Source organism: Drosophila subpulchrella, unplaced genomic scaffold (genome assembly GCF_014743375.2).
Source record: "Drosophila subpulchrella strain 33 F10 #4 breed RU33 unplaced genomic scaffold, RU_Dsub_v1.1 Primary Assembly Seq90, whole genome shotgun sequence".
NCBI classification, from domain to species: Eukaryota; Metazoa; Arthropoda; class Insecta; order Diptera; family Drosophilidae; genus Drosophila; species Drosophila subpulchrella.
Genome location: NW_023665724.1, coordinates 152477 through 163926, shown reverse-complemented (window position 1 = coordinate 163926; position 11450 = coordinate 152477). Strand labels below are relative to the sequence as shown.

At 44.3% G+C, this 11450-nt stretch overlaps 1 protein-coding gene across 1 annotated transcript; it reads left to right on the top strand.

Moving 5' to 3' along the window:
* Positions 1-817: 817 nt before the first annotated feature.
* Positions 818-2326, top strand: LOC119562737. The gene is made up of 2 exons (XM_037875942.1): positions 818-870; positions 941-2326. The coding sequence occupies exon 2, from the start codon at positions 1103-1105 to the stop codon at positions 1751-1753; it is 651 nt and encodes a 216-aa protein (XP_037731870.1). The 5' UTR covers positions 818-870; positions 941-1102; the 3' UTR covers positions 1754-2326.
* The last annotated feature ends 9124 nt before the right edge of the window (positions 2327-11450 follow it).

Here is an 11450-nt window from a genome sequence, read left to right as displayed (position 1 = left end):
ATCCGCTCCTTGGTCTCCAAACTCTCTGTATCTCCATCCTTGTTCTCTAAACTCTCTCGATCTCCATCCTTGGTCTCCAAACTCTCTCGATCTCCATCCTTGGTCTCCAAACTCTCTCGTTCTCCATCCTTGGTCTGCAAGCTTTCTCGTTATCCATCCTTGGTCTCCAAACTTTCTCGTTCTCCATCCTTGGTCTCCAAACTCTCTCGTTATCCATCCTTGGTCTCCAGACTCTCTTGTCCTCCATCCTCTCCTCGCCGCGCCGTTACTACGCGAATTCGCCGCGTATCTGGTAAGCGGCCGGGCATCTGCTGCTGCTGTTGCTTAGATTTGTGGGGAGTTATTCAACTCCTCACATTCCCTCCTTACTTCGGGAAACATTTAAAACTCTTTCCTACTCTCCGGCGTTACCTTGCACATCTTAGCCTTTGAGTCCTTGTGGTGCTCCCTCTGATTCCCGCGGCGCTCCCTCGTTGCTCCCCCGATGCTACCTCGACGCTCTTCACACCATTGAGTTTCTACAGCGCTGGTCATCCTTCTCGTAGCAACTTGAAATCTCCCGCGCCGATATTTCCCATGTTTCCACTGGGACATCGATACTCATGGGCTATCCCCAGCTCGCTGCTCATTGCTGCGTCCTACTCCTTTCCATGGTTCCTCCGCCTGGTCACACCATCCGTGCGTGATCGATGTTTCTTCGACTATCGATACCGACGGTGCGGCGTTGCCATCTGCTCGTTGCGATGTTTCCACCTTTTGCCGATATTTCCAGTTTTCGTGTGCCCATCGATTGCACTATCGTCCAGTGCCAATCGATCGCCTATCGAGGCGCCCCCTTCCCTGGCTCATGGTGATTTAGCAACTTTCATGGTAAGTTTCCGAATTTCTTTAAAATTTTTTCCTCTCATCCTTTTTTTCTCTTTCGCCCTTCACTCGTCAGTCTGATCATCGCGCATAAGTTGCAGGAAGGCTCTATTGACGCCATCGCCGACTGCGCCCCAGGCTTCAGATTCAATGTTGTCTTGGCGTTCTCCTTCTCCACCAGGGCACAACTGGCCAGCACAGCTGGCGCTCATCCTCACAGCCGGCCTTTAGGGAGTACATGATCGTATCGATGGCCTCGTTTTCCAACAACAGAGTTACCACCTCGGGGGACACCGACATGCCCCACACCTTGCGCAGATCATCCTCCAGCTGCTGTTTCAGTGGCGATTCCGGCTGCTGTTCTACCAATTTCAACACCGTCTGCAGGATGAACCGACTGCTGAACATCGTGTTGCCCACTGCTCCAGCAGTTCCGCCTCCCCGGCGTCGTCTTGGGCGGGTGGGGCGTGGTCGAGGCGCTGGCAGAGGCTGTGGCGGAGACGTCGCTTACATTGTGAGTCACAATTTCCGCGGGGGCACATCGTTTTCCTTGGAGACCACTGGAACGCCACCACCTGATGGCTCCGCGTCTTCCTTGGGCATTTCGATCTGGACCTGGATCTGGGTCTGGGCTAACTGGTTGACGTCTTCTTTTGGCAGGACGCGACCGCCAGTGGGCGATAATCAAGTTTTTATTCCCTTCGGCCTCCCCTTCCTACCCAGATCTACGGTACAGCTCTTTGATCCGTCTTCCCCCTTCCTTTGGCAGACTGTTGATGCGTGTTTCTTATTTTTACCTCCGCTCAGTCCCAATCGAGCCTTTGAACACTCTCGTTTTCTCCCTTTGTGTTCTTGTCGTTCTCCTGATCTCCTTTACGTATTTTCTTGAACCTTTGCACTATGGGGAATTTGACCACTTTTTTTGGCCAAAACCCATTTTTAAAAGTCGTTAAAAATAAGTTTTGTTTATCAGAATGCATCAGGATAACATCAATATCTAATGTTACTAACAGAAAAGTTTAACAGTGCGCACCACTGTTAAGTTATCAGCTGTCAAAGTCTGTTTTTACTTCAACGAGGTGGCAGAGCTGGTAAAGCGCCTATTATTCTGAATAGTTTAAATTGTCAAAAAGTGTAAAACTAAACATGCCTCAGAGATTTTAGAAATACCATCCAATCAGAGGGACTTGTAAGTTGTGTTTGTGACCTTAATATTGTATTTATGGATTGTGGTGTGTTCTAGTTCTAACCTCAAAAAAAAACAAAATCTTTAAGTTAATTTGTAGTTTTAAATAGACCTACAAAGTGATTCCAGCTGTTTCCACCTCTGAAACCTTTTTTATGTTGAAAAGTATTTAATTCTCATTGAGCTCGGCTAGTATAAAAGTGCACTTTTGCGCACTTTATCTAAAATTTAGCTTTAAAGACCTCTACCTAATATGGTATATTTCTCGCATTTTTGTTTTGTAAATGCCAGTTTCGATGTTATCTTAAAAGAAACAGTGTGCAATTATATTTCTTATAAAATAACGATTATTTTAAAATTATTTTACAACATCATTTCACTTACTTAACGTTGATATATAGGATTATAGTATTTTTCTTAAGAATAATAGTGATAGCAATACAAAAAATTACAATTTTACTAAAAAAATGGAAAATGGGAAGTCAGTTTGGTCATTTTTTATTTGATTGACAAGAAAAAAATCATCTTTTTTAATTTACTTCCTGTTTGCTCAGGTAACAGGAGTAAATATGCAACTTCGCGAACCCACTGGTTTTATTTAAAAAACTGCTTAGCCGTCATCTATGTAAATTATGCGTTTATTTCAAGAGCTTTTTCTATTCAACAATGTTACCAACTCCCTTTTTTCAGATCTTCCCCTTTTACATTGGTATCTAGAGTTAGTATTTTATGATAATCTAGTATTATTTTTAATCTAGTATTTTGTTGTATGATCGTTGCTTGCCGACCTGTAGGGGGTAATTTATTAGCGATTATCAGCTGTGCTACGCCCCTGCTCGCAGCTTTCGATAGTCGGCATCGCAACGACCATAGAAAACAAAACAAACAGTGAGATGACCAAACATCGCCCGCGTTGAAGCGCTGCAGGCCTTCAATTAATGGGAAGAGGTGCCAGATGATGTACTGATCGTTTGTATAAGCCTGGCTTGGTTTTTACTAGAGCAACGCGCACCTTGCCATCCGATCCGTGCGTTACTTCGGTGACTCTGCCGAGCAGCCACTTCTGGGGCGGTAAATTGTCCTCTTTGATGACGACGATGGTTCCTGGTAGAAGGTTGGCCGATTCCTTTGTCCACTTAACTCTTTGCTGCAGCCCCGCTATGTAGTCACGGGACCAGTCTCGCCAAAACCGTCGCTTGATGGCTGATATAAGCTGCCAGAGTTGTAGATGAGTTAGGTTGTCGTCCGGATGAGGAGGTGCCGATCCTGGGGGTAGAGCAGCGAGCGTGGTGCCTACCAGAAAATGGGCTGGAGTAATAGCCTCTCTGTCGTTAGGGTTGCTGCTGTCAGCTACTAGCGGACGCGAGTTAAGCACTGCTTCCACTTCAACCAGGATCGTCTGGACTTCGTCCTCCTTCAGCAAGGCGTTTCCGACGGCCCTCAAAAAGAGGTGTTTTGCGGACTTGACGGCGGCCTCCCATAGGCCCCCGAAATGGGGCGACCGGGGCGGAATGAAGACGAACTCAACCTGGTGATGGACGCCGTACGTTCCCAGTGCACAGTGGATCCGCTTGTATGGAAGAGCGGCCAAAAATACTAATAATGGTCATAACGTGCTGAAATTTATAACAATAATTTAGCAAATTTGTCTAAACATATAGCAACAAAAATCGGACTTATCGATCGGCTATATCCTATAGCTCCCATAGGAACAATCGATACCGAATTATAAAAATATATTCGGTTAATCTAATTTATTACGATTTTGGTATGGAAGATATTTTTCGTAGTTATACATATTCTTAAAAAACTAAAATAAAAATCAACAAACAAAATATAAATGAAACAAAAATTATAAAGCATCATCAAGTAATTCGTAGACAGATGTAAGCAAACTCGACCTATCTTTTTTAGGAAGTTGTCTCTGTCCTGTTAAAAATGGATCTGAACGCAATAATAAATAGTTCATGACATCTGTGTTTGTTAAAGTACGAGATACTTTCCGACTGTGTTGAAGTCTACATTTTTTTAGTTCCTTGTTATTGGACTCTGCTGCTTCCTCTGAAAGCTCTCCTATCGACACTAATGCATACTCTATTACAGCTGAACCATGAATTAAGACCTTATGGACGGTAGCCGGTAAATAGTACCATGGATATGCAGCTATAAGATATTTGATTGATATTTAATAACTGCAGATTTTGTCCGTTTGTAATTTTTCCAAAAAGTTACAATTGTTTTGCAGAGGTTCTCAATTTTATTGGATATTTCGCTCAACTCTGGAATAATGTAGCCGTTGTTTTCAATATCCGCTTGCACATCGGAAATCAATTTCCTCATTTTTTCGGCGTTGGTTCCATTACCTGTGCACCACATATTAAAAATATGCAGACGTGGAAAAACACATTTTTGCGATGCACCTATCAAAATCCAAAATCAAAATTTAAATAATAATTTACAAATTAATATTTTTGCAAAAACACAAACCACTAAAGACGAAGACAAAGCAACAGCGCAAAAGCGCAACAGCACAATAAGCAAAGACTCACCTTTAACTGCTTTAGTAATATTAGTAGAAAACACACATCGGCAAATTTCGGCAGCTAATTTTAAAATATTTAGTAACCTAAAATAAGACGATCACAAAAACATACAAACCAAGTTCTGGGTTTTCTTGGAACATAACTAAAAGTCTAACTAAACATAAAATATACTTTAAAAAAAAAATACACAAAAAAGGGTTATTCGATGAAATTAGTTTTACGAAAAAACTTTTTCAGGAAAGTTAATTATTAATATCTCAATTTAAAGTAAATACCTTCAATTTCATAATTCATGTTAAATTATTCAAATCGGAGCACTGCAGCGTACGTCTGATCACTTTAAAGGGCGAATTAAGAGAGAAATAACTTCCAAAGCGCAGCTGCGTTGCCAAAATGAACACGTGTTCACGATTGAAAATCTATTTTTAGAAAGTACCGTTAGATTTCTAGTAAAATCCGGTATGCCAAAGAGAAGTTTGGACTTTTAAGAGACAATTTTGATACATTTTGCTTAAAAAATATGTCATCAAATTTTTGGATTTTTGGCCTCTGACGGAACCACTGTGCAGTGTGCTGCGGACATCGGAGGCCATCTTCTGAAGCAGCCGTGAGGAACCAACAAAATTGGTTGCATTGTCGCAGTACAGTCGATCGAGCGGGCCGCGCCGCCCAACAAATCTGCTGAGACAGAGGATAAGTGAGTTAGAAGTGAGATCCTTCAATAGTTCTAGGTGAACCGCTTTCGTTGAAAAACATATGAATACTGCGACATACATTTTTAAAGCTGCCTTGTCACGCACTCCTAGCGACACTCGGATTGGACCGAAGAGATCGACTCCGCTTATTCAAAAGTGTCGCCTGATTCTGACACGGTCAAGTGGCAGGTTTCCCGTTATTTGCGACATTAACCGTGGCTTATACCGGAAACAGTGCGTGAATCGGCGCACAACAGCACTGCACTCGCGTCGTGCATTGATCAACCAAATTGTCTGCCGAAGCAGGCCGACTAGGGCTCGTGGTCCTGCATGGCAATTAGCATAGTGCAGGTGCTCGATGTACAATTTGACAAAACGATTCCCTTTAGGCATTAATATTGGGAATTTGGCACTCGGTTCTAGATCCGCGTGCGCTAGTCGACCGCCCACTCTCACCAATGTTAAAGTACGGGTTCCGAAAGTTTCGTTGCTGATAAATGGGCTAAGTTTTTGGTAAGAGCTGGGTAATGGAAAATTTTTCTTTAATTTATTGAATTCGTCTGCAAACGATTCACGCTGAACAGCCTGCGCGATATAAGAGAACGAAAAACTAAGCTCGGTAGCTGATAGGACGTGGTCGTTCCACAACTTCCAGGCCCTGCCGTAAACAAAACGAAAGATAAATGTCGTAATTCTCACAACCTTCACATAGGAAGAAGAATTTTCAACTACTTGTAACAGCGGATGATTTGAAATAACAGCAACCGTATGGGCGATTACTGGCGGTTTCATTTCGAGTTGGCTTTCGAGGGGCGTGTCAGCCAAGTGCTGATTAACCATGGATAAAAACGAAGGGCCTTCAAACCATAGCGTCGTATCGAGATCTTTGACCGTAGTCCCTCGAGAGGGTAGGTCCGCTGGATTGAACTTAGTCGGGACGTGTCGCCAGACTGCAGTTGGAGCCAGTTCGTGAATAGCCGAAACCCTATTTGCGACGAATGTTTTAAGTTTTGACAGATGAGTGCGCAACCAAAAGAGGACAACTTTAGAATCCGACCACATAGTAACCTGCTCGACGCGGTAAAGATTAAGCGTTTGCACATCACTCCATAACTTCGCTAAGAAGTGAGCCGCACAGAGTTCTAGTCGTGGAATACTAAGTCTATTGATCGGTGCTACCCTGGATTTGGCTGTCAGCAACCTAACTTTTATCCCCTCTGAGGTCACTAACCTTACGTACAGACAACAACCTTAAGCATCTTCTGACGCGTCCGCAAATCCGTGGATTTGATAAGTGCCGCCAAACTGAGTTCCGACATGCCGAGGGATGTTCAACGTTTCTAAATCTGTAAAGCAAGATGACACCGTCTTCCAACGATGCAGTACGTCGGCGGGTATTTCGTCGTCCCATCCATTTTGTAGCGACCAGAGTTTTTGAATTAATATCTTTGCAAGGGTAACGATAGGGCAAATGAGTCCTAACGGATCGAACAGCCGCGCTGAAAATGAAAGCATGGATCGCTTTGTGGGTGGGTCTTCAAGCTGTAGATTCTGGGCGTTGAATTTGAACGTATCCTGTTTTGGACTCCAAGTGAGACCCAAAGTTTTCGTATCGGCGTCTTCTCCAATAAAGACTTCTGACTCGGCGACCTGTCGTTCGTTGGGGGTACAATTCGGCGCCCACTTAGCCAAGACGAACCCTGCGGAATCTAAAATCTCTGTGATTTCCCCTCGCAATTTCCTTAACTCACGGATGGAATCGGCCCCTGTTAACAAATCATCGACGTATAAATCATTTGCTAGAGCCTGTGAAGCTAAGGGAAGAGAATCGGAGTAGATCTCGCTAAGCTGCTTCAAGCACCGTATTGCAAGGAAAGGAGCACATGCCGTACCATACGTAACGGTGTTAAGCCGATAAATTTGTAGAGGGTCTTGCGGGGTCTCGCGCCATATAATTAACTGGAACTTTCTATGGGCCTCATTTAATACCACTTGTCTGTACATTTTAGTAATGTCTGCCGTTATAGCAAACTTATGGAACCGGAATTCAAGCAGCGTGGCATACAGGCAAGGCTGAATTGTTGGCCCTACCAAGAGAATTTCATTCAATGAAATTTGGAAGTGGTTTTGCACGACGCGTCGAATACGACTCTTAATTTAGTCGAAGAGCTTTTAGGTCGGAGAACGCACTGATACGGTATAAAATAATGAGGCTCGTTGGGTATCCTATTATCTGTAGCCTCCATGTGACCGAGAGCTAAATATTCCTTCATAAACTGGATATACAACGAATGATTTGCTGGGTTCCCTTTCATACGCCGTTCTAAGGACAGAAACCGTCGTCGTGCAGTTTCATACGAGGAACCGAGTCACGAAGGACTCGATTTGAAAGGCAGGCTAACTACAAATTTTCCTATAGAGTCACGCGAGACGGTGCTAGCAAACGATTTTTCACTCAACACTTGATCAGGGGTATAGAGCTGAGATTTTGTTAAATCGGGTATTCTTTCAATTTCCCAGAACTTCCTTAGCGTGTGATCCAAATTGTTATCCTCAGTAGCTACTAGAGTGGAGTATGAGATACATCGTGCGGGCGGATTTTCTTTATAGGTCCCTGACGCTACCCAGCCAAAGACAGTATTTTGTAGAGTTGGACCTGAGTGCTTGTGACGTATTTGTCCTTCCCTAAGCAAGTCGAAAAACAACTCAGCGCCGATCAGCATGTCGACGCGTTTGGGCTTGTAAAAGTAAGGGTCTGCTAAGGAGATATCATTACGAATCCAATCGGAAGATATTGCGGTTGCTTCTGCACGACACCCTGAGATCGAAGGTAAAATTATGCATTCAACTGCCGTTTTAAAGGAGTTTAATCGCGACCCAATTGTCGTCTGGACTGCTAAGCTAGCTGAACACGCGGAATTCCCAATGCCTGAGAATTTAGCCTCATGCCGGTACCGTTTTATTGCAGATTATTTACTAGTTCCTCCGTAATAAAATTAACCTGTGACCCTGAGTCTAGCAAAATCCTAGCGCACAGCTTGGCTCCTGACTGTCTTTGAACGTCGACAAGGGCCGTTGCAAGTAAGACGTGATCTACTTTTTGGGACATAGGCTGACTAACCGAGGCACTTAGTGACTGTTGGGCTACCTGATTGTCAATAGGCGATGACAATTGATTGCCCGACGGTACTTGGGAGGTTGAGGTATACCGATGCAGAAGTGTGTGATGAGCCTTCGTTCAAGTTCGACAACGAGATGACTGGCAAGTTGCGACACTATGTCCTCTGCGTAGACAATTGATGCAAAGTGGTGCATTCTTTGCGAACTGGAACCGAGCTTCTACCGAGATATTGGAGTAAGATGTACAACTCTGGATGAAATGGTTGTCTGACTTGCAGAAGCAACATTTAGACTTAAGTTCTTCGACAGGTCGGGAAACTGGTAATGCCGCTTTGGTATATCTGGCCTTGTTCCCTAGCTGTTCCTGTTTGGGAGCTTTTCTGCCTGTCGTGGATTCCTTAGCCGCTAAGTGTTGATATAGTTTATTAAGCGCCTCTGAGCAATCTTTCCATAACGGAATAGAATCGTAACTAAGTTGCTCTTCCCATCGCGACCGCGTTTTGGGATCTACTCTAGACATGACGATGTGTATTATCATTGCGTTGGCGAGAATTTTCTCGTTGCCGAGTGAGAGAAGAGATTCATATATAGCAGTTACAGTGTCGATAAGGGATCGTAACGCCGAGGCGGATGGCGCTTGCTTTGTCGGGATTTCAAACAATCGAGAGATACTTTTAAAGTATATTAGGCACGGATTATCATAAACCCTGACCAAGGCCGCATGGGCCTTTGTGTAATTTGCTTCTGTGATCTGGTAAGCCTTTACTGTTTCTAAGGCTTCCTTCTCTAAACAGGATAACAGGTGCAACTCGAACGCCTTTTTGATGTATCCATTTAAAATACCTAAACGACATTCCATTTCGCACGCATTAGGGGGAGTTACTTGACCACGAACTGTGGCCTCAATTCTAATTATATGATTCTTATTCCGCTTAAGCTGTTCCAGCAATTCGTTTGTGTCGTCCTCCGCTGAGGGAGTTCTGCCAAAACGTTTCCGACTTCCACCCATTGTGACTAGCAACTTCCCGTTTTTAGATTATTTCTAACAAGCAAATGCCAATGCAATGCTGCTGGTAGCGATAGAATGTCTGCACTGTCCCACCGTACTAAAATTCTCTGCCAGGCTATGCGCGATTGGAGCAAGGAAGGCGAAAAGACCGACAAAACCAAAGAGCGCGCAAAGAACGGGGCAAGGCAGATTAAGCAAGACCGAATGTGTGTGTGTGTATGTGTTGGGTATGGGCCTTTGTGTGTGTATGTGACTGAAAGCCAAGTGAATTATGATATGTGTTTGTGCAAGTGATGGAAATAAAGTTTGCATATATTTACGTAGGCCACTTTACCATATACAATGCGGATCGCTGTACAGGCGCTCTTGCGATGAGATTGCGATTGGGATGTACTTCTCGGTGTTTCCAACGATGTTAGGTTGAAGCTCGCTGATGCTCTCCTGTGACGAAATGGAGGTTAGGGACGCAGCCGATGTGCGCTCCCTCTACGATGATGTATGTGGGGCTCACCACTCTCCGGGTGCTCCAGCGACGAAAGACGACGTTCTATTGCACCTCTCTATGGGTGCCGACGAGATTGTGGCGAGGAAATGGACGCAGCCGATGTGCGCTCCCTCTACGCCGAGATGTAAGTGGGTACTGCGCTCCGGCTGTGCGGGCGCTCCAACGACGAAAGAAGAAATTAAAGTTGCACGGGCGCGTAAATGCGTCTCCAAATCTTGGACCATGCACCCAATGTGCATTTGTTGCGCAACGCAAATTGGCCGCGTGCACTTGTTATATAACTCTTGGTGATTTGCCAACTTATAACAATACGGAAATCCGAAGTTTAGAAGACGGCCAAGAACCAGTGTGTCCACCCGGGGGCGCCAATGTTTGCTCAGGAAGCAGGAGTAAATATGCAACTTCGCGAACCTACTGGTTTTATTTAAAACAAGGAAGAACGCTATAGTCGAGTACCTCGACTAAAGGGACCAAGGGAAAATGGAGATATGCAAGCAGGAAATGCGCCACCTACCGGCGGTAGACAGATTTAAGCGTTGTGGGCGTTAGAGTGGGCGTGGCAAAGTTTTTTTTAATCAATCGATAGGTATTGACGAGACCAATACATTTCAGTTAAAATTTTTTATCTAGCATAAAAATTGTTGGCGCCACAGATTTGGGCGGTTTGTGGGCGTTAGAGTGGGCGTGGCATACTCGCGTAGCAAACTTGCGCTGCGCTCAAGCCTACGGAATCTAAATCTGAAATCCCGTTTCTCTATCTTTGATATTTTCCGAGATATCCGCGTTCATATCTACGATTTTTTGAAGTTTGTGGGCGGTTTGTGGGCGTTAAAGTGGGCGTGGCAAACTTTTTTTTAGATCAATCGGTAGGTATTGATGATTAACATTTCAGTTAAAATTTTTGTTCTAGCATCAAAACTGTAGGAGCCACAGTTTTGGGCGGTTTGTGGGCGTTAGAGTGGGCGTGGCACTCTCCTGAAACAAACTTGCGCTGCGCAGGAATCTCAGGAATCTGCATGCCTAATCCTAGTATTGTAGCTCTTATAGTTTCCGAGATCTCAGCGTTCATTCGGACAGACGGACGTGGCTAGATCGACTCGGCTAGTGATCCTGATCAAGAATATATATACTTTATGGGGTCGGAAACGCTTCCTTCTGCCTGTTACATACTTTCCGACGAATCTAGTATACCCTTTTACTCTACGAGTAACGGGTATAAAAAGTGCTTAGCCGTCATCTATGTAAGTTATGCGTTTATTTCAAGACCTTTTTCTATTCAACAATGTTACCAACTCCCCTTTTTCAGATCTTCCCTATTAAGCCTAGTACTCACATCGACGAAAACCGCGAGCTAACCATAGGAGTGAGCGAGAGGCAAACAGGCGGCTAAAGCTTTTCGTCGGGTCTCTTTTTACCAAAAAAAATACCAGATTTCGCGAGTGAATTTTCGATGAACGCCGTTAGCCGCGGCCCAAAGAATAAGAAATTTAATCTTTGGCGGTGTTTGTGGAGAAGCGGTGGGGAATTT

Coding starts and splice junctions, on each gene's coding strand:
- LOC119562737 (XM_037875942.1), top strand. CDS start 1,103: ATGATCGTATCGATGGCCTCGTTTTCCAACAACAGAGTTACCACCTCG.